This window comes from Geotrypetes seraphini, chromosome 1 (assembly GCF_902459505.1).
Source record: "Geotrypetes seraphini chromosome 1, aGeoSer1.1, whole genome shotgun sequence".
Classification (NCBI taxonomy): domain Eukaryota; kingdom Metazoa; phylum Chordata; class Amphibia; order Gymnophiona; family Dermophiidae; genus Geotrypetes; species Geotrypetes seraphini.
The window spans coordinates 341,303,200-341,320,283 of NC_047084.1; the positions used below are offsets into that span (position 1 = coordinate 341,303,200).

Below are 17,084 nucleotides of genomic sequence, written 5' to 3' on the forward strand. Positions count from 1 at the left end.
AGTTATCAGCATTGGTCCTTATCAGTGTATGATGCCAGGGACAGGAAGATCTTGCAGCTATAATTCTATCACCCAGACATCCCTACAGAGAAGACCACTTGTCATTGACAACATCCTGATGAGTGCAACATTTCTGAGGGTTTAGAATGCAGTTACTAAAGCACCTCAAAAGGATTTCTTCTTTTCTCCCGCACCTCACTTGTTTTTGGCATTAACAGTCCTCGAGGAGAAGTCAGACAAGGATCCTGAAAATACTGAACTGCCATCTGTCTCAATTTCCTGCATTGACCTTGATGCAGTCATAGGCTTGGCTGATCCTGGAGACTAGAATAGATGCCAAGACATCAAAGAGTCTTGCCACCAGTACTGACTGTTCTGATGTCAATATCCAATGCATTGTGAAACTCCACTAAGGCACCTACCTAAATTAAAGTCTAGGTCCAAACAGACAAAGGGAATCTTCACAGAGGGGTAGCTTTGTAGATGAGTTTGACTGCGGTGTTTTGTAATAGTAGAAGCCAGCAAATTTCCTTTTGTGTACCTATGTGACATAAATGTGCATGAGATGAGTCTCATTTGAAAGGAAGCTCCAGAATGAGAGGACATCGGATGAAGTTAAGAGGTGATAGGCTCAGGAATAATCTAAGGAAATATATTTTTACAGAAAGTATGGTAGGTACATGGAATAGTCTCCCAGTAGAGGTGGTGGAGACTAAAATTGTCTGAATTCAAGAAAGCATGGGACAGGCATGTGGGATCTTCTAGGGAGAGTAGGAGATAGTGGATGCTGCAGATGGGCAGACTGGAGGAGCCATTTGACCTTTATCTGCCATCATGTTTCCATGGTTTTTTTTTTTTACATAGTTAAGCAATCCTAGAGTTCAAATTATAGATCAGAAGGCTTCTCTGATCCAGGAGAAGTCTGATGATCTGTGCTTGAACTTCTGTCTTCCAAAGGAAAGGAGAAATTCTTCACTGATGGCTATCCTTTTCTTCAATTTGTCAAGAAAATAGCTAAGACAGTTCCATTTAAGTTAAAGAAGGAAGTTAAATCTAGGCAGAAGCCTTCCAATTTTTCAACCTCTCTTCTCCCAACCAAAACATGACATAAATGTTATCTTTTACAGGAGGTTGAAAGTCATTTTTCAGGAAAACAATAAAATTCAGCTGTTCTAAGTGATACTTTCTGTTTGGAAAAGAAATGCTCTACCCATATAAAGTATTCTTGGAAGCTGGATGAGGCACATCTGTATTTGCTCATTGACAATATTGATGCTGAGAACAGTCTGGCACCACAGACTCTCTGCTTAATGTGCAGCATCTATAAATTAATGAGCTGACTGGAGTTCATGTTATTCATATTATACAGTGTTGTTCCTATTCTGAAAGAACATGGAACATTTCCTATTAAAACACCCAGTACTGCCTTTGTTTGTTGAAGAATACATTGGAGGACCTTTTCTCACATGGGAACCCCATCTTTTATGTTTGCAGAGAAGCTGAAAGGGTTCACATTTTTTGCATGTGTCCATTCACATCATCCTTAAAGATGAGAATGTGAAAGATCCACCTCTCTGTGAATAAGAAGGTACTTTGCATACAGAGTCCAGTAGGTTACCAGATTCAAGAAATAGCAGTCACCACACTAGTTGGTGGTCAAATCCACTCTCAAGAAGGCCACCTGGACAAGAACTCACTCAGGGCCTATAGAAAGTACACTCATTCTCTGGACTTTTTAAGACAGCTCCACTCACATCCCTCCCATATAAGAGTCTTTTTACTAAAGCCATGTCTTTCCCACATGCTAGGGCCATATATGCCACAGCCGGAAAATGGCTGATTGTTCCATTTTCCCAATTAATGGTCACCATGCTAATTTCACCATTGGCGCTCGGCCATTAAAAAATGTTACCATGTGAGTCCCTACTGACACCTATTATATAGGTGGTAAGGGCCCACTCGCTAACCCCATGCTAATCAATTAGCTTGCAGCAATGCCTCACATGCTAACTGATTAGCATTATCATTCCAACTGTCCACGCCTAAACATGCCCGCCAGGGAGAAAATTACAAAAAAAATTTTAGCATGTGGTGTAAACCTGTTTAGTGTATGGTAAGCACACACTAGTCCTTACCAAGGTTTAGTAAAAGGACCCCATAGTTTCTTGCCAGCTCTTCATGAGCCAACAGATGTGAAACATTCGAGACTAAGTAGAAGGTCTGCTAAAGTTTGTTCCTCAACAGCAACATGGTGAACTTAGGTCACTAATAGGCAAAGAAAAAGCATGAAGAAAACAAATGCGTATTTTGCTAGTTGGTGCACGATGGATTTTTATACTTGCTTAGTTGGGTTGTATTCTTCGGCTAAATATCTCTGATAAAAGTGCTATTGGGGCTGAGTCACACTCAAGTGAAGGCTTGCTCAGGAAGCATACATTTGAATTCTTTGAACATGTTTGGTAGCAATAGAGGTAACGCCCCAGAGAATCTCTGTGTGTGTGTATGGGGAGGGGGTAATTTTTGCTAACAATAGGGCTTGTTACTTCTACATCAGTTAGAACAGTGGTCTCAAACACGCGGCCCGGGGGCCACATGCGGCCCGCCAGGTACTATTTTGAGGCCCTTGGTATATGTATCATAATCACAAAAGTAAAATAAAACAGTTTTTTGATCATATGCCTCTTTAACTATAAATTACAATATTACGTATTATTAAGACTTAGCCAAAAGAAAAGATTTATAAACTATAAAGAGTTTTACCTCATGCAAAATTGTCATTTCTTTAATAAGACAGTAACTATTTTTTCTGAGACCCTCCAAGTACCTACAAATCCAAAATGTGGCCCTACAAAGGGTTTGAGTTTGAGACCACTGAGTTAGAAAGAATATACTTATTTTGAGTTAATTATGACTGAATGTTCCAATATCTTGTCTATCACTGAATTATGTTTAATTGAATCAAACATTGTGCTGGTTAAACAATGCTACCGTCCCAGTTATACTTGGGAGGAAACCTATCATCCTACAAGGGAGGAGGTGGGGTTTTGATAATTTATCATCCATGTTTGTCATTTACTAAAACATAAACTAAACTTTTCATGACACTGCCAATTCTGTTACTATCAAATTTTGTAATTCCCATTTCTGTTAACATCTACTCAGGAGTCCATACCTATGGGATCAAATCCATTCCTGCAAACTGGACTTGCAGAAGTATGAATACTGTACTTACAATTTTGAGCATCTCCTGCAAACAAACTGTGCAGAGGTGTTTCTGATCTGCTCTGCTTAGTTTCCTTTTCTTTTCAACCTTTTTTGTTTTTTCTGTGGCTTTGGTGCCTTGGGACCCCCAAAGGATGCAGGTTCCACTGAGCTGGACTGCAGCTCTGCAGAGTAAGCCTTCAGGTGGATCTGGGGAGCCAGCCTACTCTGAAACTTCATGGTTCGGGGTCCGTTCCACTGGGAGCCAACTCGCCTTTTCAGTTTCTCAGTGGTTTGAGCACAGGCTAAGGATGCCTTGTGTAAGAACCCTTGGCTATCAGCGCACCAGCTGCGTAATTTACACAACCCCATTGCACTTTGAGGTCCCATGGATGTGGAGGTTTTGGGGTCGGTCTGGCTGGCAGCCCGAAGAGTTCTTGGTTTTGAGTTGGATTTGGAAGCATCTGAGGCAGAAAGTCCTTTCCTTCTTTCCAGCTGCACAGAAAAGCTGACAGGCAAGCACCTCCACAGAACTGTGGGTACAGCACCCTTATTTCCTATGGAAAAATCATGGTGGGTCTGAAAATCTCAACTTTGAGGGTTTCTGGGGTTAGGGTTTAGGTCTTCCACCGCCAAAACCCCTTTTTCTTTGTTTTTGAATTTTCAAATAAGTCTCCAGAGGCTGTTTATGGCGCAGTTTTACTGGCAGTGGCCATCTTGGATTTCAGTCGATCTTTTTTTCAAAAGCCTCTATCTGCCTCAGAACCCCTCAATTTTGATCACAATTGACAGAGATGGACTCTTCAGGGTGTGAGGGCGCCGTTAGTTGTAAATTTGTGCCAGAAGTCCACCAGAGGAGGGTCTGTGTACCATGTGCTGCAGTGCGCACAGAGGAGGGGCAGATGCTTCATCCATGTCCTCCAGGGCTGGTAAATGATGTGGGTCTCAGAAATAGGTAGAAAGTCCCATCTGGAGCCCCTATTATGTGATGACGTGAAGCAGAAGCACATGGAGTCCACAGAACCCACGAGAGCCCAGCTGGAGGTTCTACAGGTTTCATTTGCTTCCCCTACACAAGGCTTCTCCCCAGAATTTATAAATCTTATGTGGAGAACCTTTCTAACGAGACCAGGACAAGTAGTGCAGCCATTGGCCCAAAGCATGTTCTCTCCTTTGGTATTTGCTTCTCAGTTATGCAAAGCGGGCCCTGGCTCCAGTGACCTTTCGTAGCCAGACAGGCCAGATTGGAGGTCGGACTCCATGCTACTTTTGTCTCGGGGCTCGGATACAGTCGTGGATGACTCTGGTTCCCTGTTTGGGTCCGACAGTGAGGAGGCCTCCCTGTCTCTTGACCAAGGGGGCAACCCTTGGATCCACTGCCTCTTCAAGTCAGTCTATGTTCACCACTTTGTTGCTGATGCTGTTAAAGAATTGAAGCTGGGAGCTACATCCTCCACTTCCCAGTGCACGGTCATGAGTGGTTCTAATGCCCAGACCTTTTTCCCTACGCATTCAGACATTACTGCCCTGGTTATGGAGCAGTGGGAGATCCCAGATGGGTCCTTGAGGGTTGCCAAGGCCATGTCTAGACTTTCTCCCATGGCACTGGAGTTCCAGCAGCTATCTGACCAGCCAAAGGTGGACTTGGCAGTGGCTCAGGTCACTAAACGTACAGGTCTCCCGAGCTAGGGTGGTGTTATGCTGACAAATTCTCAGGACCACAAGGTGGACATGATTCTGAAAAAGCAGTTTGAAGCTCTTGCTCTAGGGATCAAGGCTGCTGCTTTGTTTATGGCATGTAACTTGCAGAATACTATAACTTATGGGCATATCTATAGCTCCACGGCTCTATGGCAGGCATAAGTGCTTGTCCTTAAGTTATAGGTGTGTATATTCACAGTTACACTAGAACTGGATGAAGGAAAAGGGGCACCTGGATGACCTATCTATTTAAAATTATATATTGGGTATGCCACTAAATATTGAGCTCAGTAGTGACTGTGATCTCATAGTGATGCCTGATAAGCATGCATGATTCATCCCTGGTAGCAGAACTTCCCAAAGTTATTCCCACCTCACCTCCCCGCCACATCCCAGTCAGATCCACTGAGTTCAAATCCAGGTGGGAGTGATAAGATGTCATGGCAATTGTGTGATGGTAGTGAAGGAGATGCCCTAATTGTAATTAAAGTTTGGTGATGAAAATGGAAAAGAGCCATAAAGAAAAAAAAAAAAGTAAAAACTAGAAATATGTAACAAGTTGAACTAGTGAACAATGTTCTTGAAAGCTATGATTATCTCTCATCGTACAAGATAATTATATCAGTGAGAAGGTCACTTTGAAACAAAACTGAAAATATTTTGAAACACATTATGGGGGAAATTCTATAAAGGACACCAATTTCTGCAGCCGCCTAAGAAGCAGCTGAGAATTGCACACTGATGTCCTATACAAAATTGCATCTGCCCTAAGGGATAGACACCTAACCACTCTGATTCTCTAACCGGTGCCCATGTCACAGGCACCAGTTAGAGAATCGTGTTGCCGCTGAGCTGATCATGGCAAGTGAATTGCCCTACCATGATCAACTAAGCAGCAGTGGCACCCCTTCCCAACACTGCAGTAGGAGGGATGCCCAGTTCCTCTTGCCGCCCCCTGAACCCCCACCCGACACTGTCCATGACAGGAGAGATGCCCAATTCCTCCTGCCAGAACCCTCGGAACACTGTCCCCCAACCGCAATAGGGTGGATGGATGCCCACTCCCTCCTGCCAACAGGGCCCCCCCAAACCCATGACACCCCCATCTAAGACCCCCCAAACTCAAACCCCCCACCCCAGCATCCCAACTCCTCCCCAACCACCCCTCTACGTTTTTGTAGTATGGCGGGCCTTTCTCTTCCCAGTGCATCCTGGGATGCACCGAGGAGGGGCCTAAGGCTCTGATTGGCCCAGTCACCTAAGGCCCCTCCCATAGGGGGTCCTTGGGCACCTGAGCTAATTGGAGTCTTAGACTTCCTACCAGGTGCATTCTGGGATGCACTAGGAGTGGCCTAAGACTCCGATTGGCAAGATACCAAAGGCTGGGGTGGGGTTTGAGATTGGAGAGGGGGGTCATGGGTTCAGGAGGACCTCCCTCCTGCCTATCGTGGCTGGGGGAGGGTTGTTTCGGGGGGTTTTGACAAGGAGGAATTGGGTATCCCTCCTGCTGGGGATAGTGTTGGGTGGGGGTTCGGGGTGGTGGCAAGATGAATTGGGCATTCCTCCTGTCGGCTGACTTGCGGTGGGGTTCGGGGGTTCACTGCCATGGCCGTTCAGCTGATCATAGCAGGGAGATTTCCTTGCCAAGATCAGCTCACAGGCTGTGTCTATTTGAAATGTAGGGCAGAATTTTATTGGCCTACATTTCAGACATCTGTTGTGGCTCTAGGGAGATGACTAGGGCCACTTAAACTCGCCCAAGTCCACTTCCGGGTGAAACCATGAACAGCCTTGGGCGAGCTTAGGCATTCCTATTTATCTCCCTAGATCTGTGAAAACACCCACAGTGTAGGCCGCCTGCCTCGGGTAGATTTTTTTCTAAAAACATGCATCCAGATTGGCTAGTTAAACAGCAGTAGGATGCCTACCATTGCCTAAAATCCGGATGCATTTTATAGAATTTGCTCCTTTATGTCCATTCCTGAAGGAAAACATTTAATTTCTGTGTTTAATACCCTCTCTTCTCCAAATGTTTAGTTCATGGATCGTTTGAAGCTTCTTCTGATGCCTGCAAAACACCAGCCTGATTTTATTTACCTGCGTCATGTCCCACTGCGCCGGGTGCATCTGTTCACGTTCCTTCAGGTGGTGTGCCTGGCCCTGCTCTGGATCCTCAAATCAACTGTTGCTGCTATAATATTTCCTGTCATGGTAAGTTCTGCATGTCTCTCCCCATGGCATTTCTCAAATGCTCTTCATTTCCCCTTATTTATCTCTTGTCTCTCCCAGCACTGAAAATAACAAATCCAATCCTGTGCAAGGTCCTTCTTTCCTCAGCAGATTATTTGTATAGTCTATGCATTGCTATTATCTTAAAAGACCCTTTCAAGTCAACTTCTCCATGTTTCTTTGCCTTCTCACTCTTAAGTCTTCTTGAAATATATATTAGAATTTTTTTAAAAAATTTACTGTCCCAGAGGACAATTTTTTTTGACCAGTTGTTGCTCCCTGGTTGAATTTCTTTTACCCTGAAATTGCTATGCAAATTAAGACTGGATTCTAAAAGTGGTACCTGAAAAATCAGCACTGACAAAAAATAGCAATCGGCACTATTCTGTAAATGGTGCTCAAAATTTGGCCGAGCAGCAAAAGAAAACTCAGCAATTCCACAGTGCATGGAGAAACCAAAACAAAAGAAACTGTGGAAAAAGATGTTCTTGATGCAGGCTTTTATTCAATCTGCATTGAAAATATAGAAACAATCCACATATGCTTAAGTTGAAAGGGGGACCCAACACTGTCCATGTTTTGACGAACACATCTTCCTCAGGGGGCTGTTTTATCAGAGCGCATACTTTGTAGTACATTCTATGCCCTTGGGTTTATGCTGATTTCTCAACATCTGCATTTCATCATCAGTCGCCTCATCAGTAGGGTAAAACTAACCTGTCTCACAATGGTCAAATCCCACTCACTTTTTTTAGGTACATCAGAAGCAGAAAAACTTGTGAGGGAATCCATGGAACCATTTGGATAATCAAGGAGAAAAATGGGTGCTCAAGGAGGATAAGGCCATAGTGGAGAGACTGAATAAATTCTTTGCTTCAGTCTTTACAGAAGATGTAAGAGATCTACCTGAACTGGAAATGGTTTTCAAGATGCGGAGGAACTGAAAGAAATCTTGGTGAATCTGGAAGATGTACTAAGCCAAACTGGCAAGTTAAAATGTGACAAATCACCTGGACTGGATGGTATACATCCCAGGGTACTAAAAGACCTCAAACATGAAATTGCTGACCTGATCATAGTGATCTGTAACCTGTTGCTAAAATCGTATATAGTACCTGAAGATTGTAGGGTGGCCTATGTTACACCGATTTTTTAAAATGTTTCCAGGGGAAATCTGGGAAATTACAGGCCAGTAAGTCTGACTTCAGTGCTTGGCCAAATTGTGGAAATAATTATAAAAAATAAAATTGTGGAAGAACTAGACAAACATGATTTAATGAGACAGTCAGCATGGGTTCCTTCGAAGGAGATCTTGTCTCACCAATTTGCTTGACTTCTTTGAAGGTGTGAATAAACATGTGGATAAGGGTGAGTCGGTTGATAGAGTGTATCTTGATTTTCAGAAAGCTTTTGACAGAGTTCTTCATGAGAGGCTCCTGAGAAAATTAAAGTCATGGGATAGGTGGCAAAGTTCAGTTGTGGATTAGAAATTGGTTATCGGATAGAAAACAGAGGGTATGGTTAAATGGTCATTTTTCTCAATGGAGGAGAGTAAACAGTGGAGTGCCACAGGAATCTGTACTGGGACCGGTGCTATTTTACTTATTTATAAATGATCTGGAAATTGGAATGACGAGTGAGGTGATTAAATTTGCAGATTACACTAAACTGTTCAAAGTTGTTAAAATGCATACAGATTGTGAAAAATTGCAGGCAGACCTTAGGAAATTGGAAGACTGGGTGTCCAAGTGGCAGATGAAATTTAATGTGGATAAATGAAGTGATGCATATTGGGAAGAATAGCCCAAATCACAGTTATCGAATGCAAGGGACCACCTTGGGGGTTAGTGCCAAGAAAAGGATCTGGGTGTCATCATAGACAATGTGATGAAACCTTCCGTCCAGTGTGCAGTGGTGGCCAAAAAAGCAAATGAGGTGCTAGAAATTATTTACAAAGGGATGGTTAACAAGACTAAGAATGTTATAATGCCTCTGTATCACTCCATGGTGTGACCTCACCTGGAGTGTTGCATTCAATTCTGGTCTCCTTATCTCAAGAAAGATATAGCAACGCAGGCGGCGAAGCTAGACCCCTCGATCTCTATTCTGTTGACAACCACATGTGACCTTAAATCTTTTTGAAAAGAAATCAAAACTCTGTTATTCAAAGAAACTATCTTGTCCGCTTATCCCCCTCCTCCCTAACATTCCCCTCCCTGCTTACCCCACCATATAACCAACCCTAATCTCCTCCCTCCCTACAAGTTTCCTCAAATGTTCCCCCTTCCCTAAATTTACCCTCTTAGCCTCCACTTCCTTAAATTCACCCTCTTAGCCTCCACTATGTATTTAAACCTATCTCTTATTCTAGCATCTCTATGTATCTTTCCTTAAAATTTGTAACTTCCTGGAAATGTCCAGCCTTCTTCATTTGTAATCCGCTTAGAACTGCAAGGTACAGGCGGAATAGAAGTCTCTAATGTAATGTAATGTAATATAGTGACAGTAGAAAAGGTTCAAAGAAGAGCGACCAAGATGATAAAGGGTTTGGAACGCCTTTCATATGAGGAGAGACTTATAAAGGTTAGAGTTCTTCAGCTTGGAAAAGAGACGGCTGAGGGGAGATATGATTCAGGTCTACAAAATCCTGAGAGGAGTAGAACGGGTACAAGTGGATCGATTTTTCACTTTGTCAAAAATTACAAGGACTAGGGGACAGTCGAAGAAGTTACAGGGAAATACTTATAAAACCAACAGGAGGAAATCGTTTTTCACTCAGAGAATAGTTAAGCTCTGGAACACATTGCCAGAGGTTGTGGTAATCGCAGATAGTGTAGCTGGTTTTAAGAAGGGTTTGGACAATTTCCTGGAGTAAAAGTCCATAGTCTGTTATTGAGAAAGACATGGGGCAAACCACTGCTTGCCCTGGATCGATAGCATGGAATGTTGATTCTCTGGGTTTTGGCCAGGTACTAGTGACCTGGATTGGCCACCATGAGAACAGGCTACTGGGCTTGATGGACCTTTGGTCTGACCCGGTAAGGCTATTCTTTTGTTCACATTTGTTTTTTGAGCCATTAGGATATATGTGGATTGTTTCTATATTTTCAAAAGACTGTGGATATAGATGTTCTGAAAGATGATTTATTATTTGCTCTTCACAATAAAACCATTAAAATACAAATAAAATAGTCCTACACGGTCCATGTTTCAGCAAACATGCCTTCCTCAGGGGTCCAGATGATGTCTTTGAGCAGATAAGTACACTGTTTTTAGTTTATTCTATCTGTGTACCCTACATCATCTGGACCCCTGAGGATGGCGTGTTTGCTGAAACATGGACCATGTAGGGTCTATTTTATTTGAATTTTTATGGACTATTTTATTTGTATTTTAATGGTTTTATTGTGAAGAGCGAATAATAAATCATCTTTCAGAACATCTATATCCACAGTCTTGTTTTTATCATTGGATTGTTTTCACTGTAGAATATTGGGTCTTCTTTTGGTTCTTATTGTGTTCTATATTTTCAATACAGACTGAATAAAAGCCTGCATCAAGAACATCTTTTTCCACAGTTTCTTTTGCTTTGGTTGCTCGAAATTTGACGTCATTTTTAAAACAGCTCTTAGGATCAGAAACAGCACCTAATTTTCAGCACATTCATTTACACCAACTGAATCACATCTACATCTACATTATTCTATAACTATTCTGCTCTGTTTCTTATAACCTGCAAATTTCAACAAGAATTCTATGCGGTGTACAAAAGCAATTAACCCTCATACCAGAGAGTTATAAATATTAAAATAAAAAAGTATAATATGATAATTATGATGATAGTAATAATAATACAGTTAATTGTCCTCATCAAAAAGATATGTTTTCAACATTTTACAAAAAAAGTAATACAAGCCAATCTGTATTAATTGATAAGGCAAGCTATTCCAGATTTTGGGACTTTGATATGCTAAGCATATTTATTTATTTATTTATTCAATTATTTAGCCCATCCTCCAAAGGAGCCCAGAACGGGTTACAAAGTACATCCACAATATAATCGAGACAGGACAGAGATGACATAATTTACAATATACTGTAGACATGACAGTAAAACATATACACTTAAGCAGCATCTGGTGAGAGTAGGTGGCGTAGGAGCGTTGACTCTGATGGCATTTCTGGGAGCATGTCCTTAAGGCGCTGGGTTTGTGAAGAGGAAGGTTTTCATAGCTATACATGTAAAATGGAACTTATAACATTTTGAACTTCTAGCAAGCACAAATAAACTAGGGATATTTAATACTGAAGCTAAGACAGATGAATTTAAGATGAAAAATAGCCTTTTATAGATCATACATGCCATCTTAAATTGTACTCACCACTTCACTAGCAACCAGTGAAAGTCTCTTAACAAAAGGAGCAGATCTCTTAAAACTTCTAGAGAGAAAAATCAGCCTGGCAGCTGGATTTTGCCACAATTGCAATCTCCTTTACATGCAGTCTCTTATAATGAACTTTGAGGTTGCTTTTGTCATTGAACCTTATCACACTCAGAACATTTATATGGTTTCTCTTCAGTGTAGATTCTTTGAACTCTGAGATTATTTTTGTGAGCAAAATCTTTTATAACATTCAGAACGTCTACATAGTTTCTCTCCAGTGTGACTTGTTTGGTAGACTCTAAGGTCATTTTCCTTGAAGTCTTTTATCACATTCAAAACATGCGTAAATTCAAGTAATGCCCCTGATTCATCCATGACCCTCATTTCCTCACCTCCTTTTTTGACTTGCACATAAAATTTAATTAAAGCCAAGTATCATCTTAAGATCCGAATAATTGGTGCTAATTGGTATGCTACTCTTCTTATTTCAGTCTCCTTTGAACGTCACTGAAGTGAGCAAGAAACAAAATAAATATGATCTGTTTTAATCTTTTTCTCTCTCTAGATCTTGGCACTAGTAGCTGTGAGAAAGGCCATGGATTGCCTCTTTTCCCAGCATGACCTCAGTTTCTTAGATGATGTCATTCCAGAGAAAGACAAGAAGAAAAAAGAGGATGAAAAAAGGAAGAAAAAGAAGAAGGGCAGTATTGATAGTGACAACGAAGATGTAAGAGCCAGTTTGGTGTTATTAACATAGCAATATTATTTAAAATAAATTACTGAAAAATACCTTGGTGTAATATTAGCAGGACGGCAACTGAATAAACATACACAGATAAGATATGTTTATAACTTTATGCATTTATTCAGCCAAAATTTCCATGCAAGTCAGACTGCTGAATATGTGTTCTAACTGTATAGGGTAAGTTATCAACATAAAGTTAAGAGGGTTATATCTGTATTCATAATTTTACAAAAATTATATTATCCACATTAGTGATTAAATATCACCCTACTCAGACAACTTTGGTTCTTACCCCAGATTATCACTAATACCACCCAATTCCTAAATCTTAAAGATCTGGATATATCTAGTTATTTTCATTTTTAAAATTTTATTATTGAAATTTAACATATAACGAGTGATTAAATAAAATACAATGAGATTTTACAGAACAAATGATTATAAATGTAAAACATAGATGCAGAGAAGACTAAAAGCATCTACATAAACAATTTTAAATATGCATATGTAACCATACGATTAGTTAAAGACCAAAGATTAGATAAGATTCGATTAAAACCAGTAGTTATTGACCAATAGCTTCCATTCCTTTTTTTTTTTCTTTTACCAAACTCAGAGTCTTTGATCTTAATTCAGATTCTTTTTTAGCAAGATAATTTTGATAGCTTGCATCACTCTCAGTACATCAATCTCTTTCAAAGCTTACCGTACATAGTATTGAGACATTATTAATAGTATTAATCACTGAGGCAAAGTGAGCTCTGAGTTATTGCTCGTAGACTGTGCATTTTAAAATTTCACATCTTAAGGTGCTTTGATACAACATGGATTCACTAGAGACATGTCTTGTCAGACAAATCTGACCAATTTCTTTGACTGGGTGGCCAGAGGGAGTGCACTAGATGTGATATATTTCGATTTTATCAAAGTCTGTGACAGTGTTTCACATAGGCATCTAACAAATAAACTGAGTGCCCTTGGTATGGACCCCAAAGTGACAAACTGGGTCAGGAATTGGTTGAGTGGAACGCAACAGAGGGTAGTGGTCAGCGGACATCATTCTGAGAAAAAAATTGTTATCAATGGTGTTCCTCAAGGTTTGATTCTTGGGCCTGTTTTTTAACATTTTTGTAAGCAATATTTGCCTCTTTGCAGATGATACCAAAATTTGCGATAGAGTAGATAATACCTGGTGGTGTGAATAACACGAGGAAGGACCTAGTGGAGCTTGAAGAATGGTCTGAAATTTGACAACTAAGATTTAATGCTAAGAAATGCAAGGTCATGCTTTTGGGTTACAAAAATCTGAGGGAACGGTACAGTTTAGGGGGTGAAGAACTTTTGTGCACACGAGAGGAGTAGGATATGGGTGTGATAGTATATGATGATCTTAAAGTGGTCAAATGGGTTGAAAGGGTTACGTTGAAAGCTATAAGGATACTAGGGTGCATAGGGAGAGATATTGCCAGTAGGAAAAAGGAGGTATTGACGTCGCTATATAAGAATCTGTTGAGACTTCATTTAGAATATTGTGACAATTCTGGAGGCCGCACCTTCAAAAAGATATAAACAGGATGGATTCGGTCCAGAGGAAGGCTACTAAAACGGTGCGTTGTCTTCATCATAAGGCGTATGGGAACACACTTAAAGATCTCAATATGTATTGTTTAGAAGAGAGGTGGGAAAGGGAAGATATGATAGAGGCGTTTTAAGTACCTACGTGGCATAAATGCGCATGAGATGAGTCTCATTTAAAAGGAATCTCCAGAATGAAAGGGCATATGATGAAGTTAAAAGGTGATAGGCTCAGGAGTAATCTAAAAAAAATACTTTTTTACATAAGAGGTGGCAGATGCATGGAATAGCCTCCCAGTAGAGGTGATAGAGACAAAGAATGTGTCTGAATTCAAGAAAGCATGAGACAGGCACGTGGGATCTCTTAGGGGAGGAAATAGTTAATGCTGTGACTGGGCAGAGTGGATAGGCCATTTGGCCTTTATCTGCCTTCATTTTTCTCTGTTTCTCCCTCATTCTATAGCAGTTTGCCCAAGCCTAAGTGCCTATTGTGGCTTAAATTTATAGAATACTTGCATTTATGTGTGCAAATGTTCACTTATACACATAAATGGCAGTAGGGCACTCAACCACTATTCTCTATGCGCTGAAATGACTTGTCACTTAATTTTAGGGGGGTTAATGGAGGAAGGACATAAGTAGGGTAGAGGCAAAGTATGGACATGTAGGTGCAGAACTTATAGAATATTGTAAATTGTACTCACAAACAACCATAGATTTGGTGTAGGTGTTAGCTTCTAAATGTAGGTGCATTGATACTAACTTTCGTTAGCATTCTGTAATGGCAATTATGTTCATAAGTGTCGTTATACATTAGAAACACTAGTCACTTAATTTCATCGCCTAAATGGTGGCAAAATTAGAATTGGCATTCATGTGTAAATTTGCATACATTTATGTATACCATGTTAAAAAATAGACTATTTGCACATGGAGTGGTAAGGGGTAGAGAAAGAGAGAATAGTTAGGGCAGGCCCTACAGTATTGACATGAGTTCCTCATCTTACAAGGGGAAACCATATCAATGACAAAAAAAATGTGATGTTGGCATTTACACCCACCCAAAATCATGAATGAGTGCTTTCTTGAAGGAACAACTAAAATGTCAGGGACCAGCTTCAATAAAGCAGCTCACTAGCAAAACAAAATCAGCTGGCTTACAACAATTAAAATAATAATAGAAAAATATTACCGGTTAGGGGGGCAGTCAATCACAATTATAAACATAGCCTAAAAAAACTCAATGAGCACCGAACAAACACAAGGTTGCTACAGCGGTGCTCTTATGGAGTCCAGCAGTATTAGCCAAATTAGACCGGAAAAACTAAGCATGTATTTTAGCGGCAGATTGTCAAAACGGCTTATCATGGTCTTTCCTGAACTTCCTAGCAGTCTACAATTCTGCCATCCAAATGGGCTCATCAATATTTAAATGAGCACTTCATCGTCACCGAGTGCATCTTCGACTTTTGGCAAGCAAATATCAGTGACTAGTCTGGGGTGTTGGTACAATGCGAGCACTGTGAAAAGTGCATCTCTGGCATGTGATTTGACTATACCTAATGAAAAAAAAATTACAAGATTCACATAAATTATAGTGGTCCCTTTCCACAAAAGTGGAAGTAAGGAAGAAGTAGTGAATTACAGGCCGGTAAGTCTTGACTTATGTTTTAAGCAAATTAATGGAAACACTTTTAAAACAGAATGGTTAAGTTTCTGGAATCCTATGGATTACAGGACCGGAGGCAACATGGATTCACTAGAGGTAGGTCTTGTCAGGCAAATCTATCAATTTCTTTCACCAGAGAATTGGATAGAGGATGTGCGCTAGATTTGGTATATTTAGATTTTAGCAAAGCCTTTGACAGTGTTCCACACAGACCTCTAATAAATAAACTGAGTGCTCTCAGGATGGGTCCAAAAGTGACGGGCTGGGTCAAGAACTGGTTGAGTGGAAAGCGACAGAGGATAGTGATCAATGGAGATGGCTCTGAGGAAAAAGATGTTACCAGTGGTGTGCCTCAAGTTTCTGTTCTTGGGCCTGTTCTTTATAACATTTTTATAAATGAGATTGCTGAAGGATTGTTAGGTAAGATTTGCCTCTTTGCGGATGATACCAAAATCTGCAGTAGAGTAGACACGCCGAATGGTGTGAATAACATGAAGAAAGACCTGGCAAAGCTTGAAGAATGGTCTGCAATTTGCCAGCTCAAATTTAATGCTAAGAAATGTAAGGTCATGCATTTGGGCTGCAAAAACCCAAGGGAACAGTATAATTGAGGGGGTGAAGTTTCAAGTTCAAGTTTATTATAAATTTGATTAATCGCTTATTCAAAATTCTAAGCGATGTACAAATCAATAAAATTACAAATTTCTGGGGGAAACAAAACAAACGAATAGAACTAACCTGACAAAACATATTGAACCAAAGGAAAGGATGGGAAAAGAAATACAAGTTGTTGATATGTGCACAACAGAAGAGCGGGACTTGATGTGATTGTATATGATAATCCTAAGGTGGCCAAACAGGTTGAAAAGGTGACGGTGAAAGCTAGAAGGATGCTAGGTTGCATAGGGAGAGGTATGGCCAGTAGGAAAAAGGAGGTATTGAGGCCCCTGTATAAGACTTTGGTGAGACGTCATTTAGAATATTGTGACAATTCTGGAGGCCGCACCTTCAAAAAGATATAAAAAGGATGGAATCGGTCCAGAGGAAGGCTACTAAAATGGTATGTGGGCTTCATCATAAGACGTATGGGGTCAGACTTAAAGATCTCAATCTGTATACTTTGGACGAAAGGCGGGAGAGGGGAGATATGATTGAGACATTTAAATACCTATGTAATTTAAATGCACATGAGTCGAGTCTCTTTCAATTGAAAGGAAACTCTGCAATGAGAGGGAATATGATGAAGTTAAGAGGTGATAGGCTCCAGAGTAATCTAAGGAAATACTTTTTTACAGAAAGGGTGGTAGATGCATGGAACAGTCTCCCAAAAGAGATGGTAGAGACAGAGATTGCGTCTGAATTCAAAAGGGCCTGGGATAGGCATTTGGGATTTCTTGGAGAAAGAGATAATGGCTACTGCGGATGGGCAGACCAGATGGACCATTTGGCCTTTATCTGCCATCATGTTTCTATGTTCCTATATGCCCCATAAATTATAGTAGTTGGTTGGGATTTTGGGGTGTGGGGTAGGGAGAGCAAAAGCACACTTCTTGAGCATGTGTATTATAGGCGTGTCTTA

General features: G+C 40.6%; 1 protein-coding gene across 7 annotated transcripts in view; it reads left to right on the forward strand.

Moving 5' to 3' along the window:
- SLC4A4 (solute carrier family 4 member 4) overlaps positions 1 to 17,084 on the forward strand; it is a 534,858-nt gene that overhangs the window by 510,206 nt on the left and 7,568 nt on the right. For all 7 annotated transcript variants that reach the window (XM_033961203.1, XM_033961239.1, XM_033961185.1 and 4 more), the window contains 2 exons: positions 6,940 to 7,113; positions 12,082 to 12,243. In XM_033961203.1, coding sequence (XP_033817094.1) covers positions 6,940 to 7,113; positions 12,082 to 12,243 — 336 coding nt within the window. The remainder of the gene's footprint in view (positions 1 to 6,939; positions 7,114 to 12,081; positions 12,244 to 17,084) is intronic.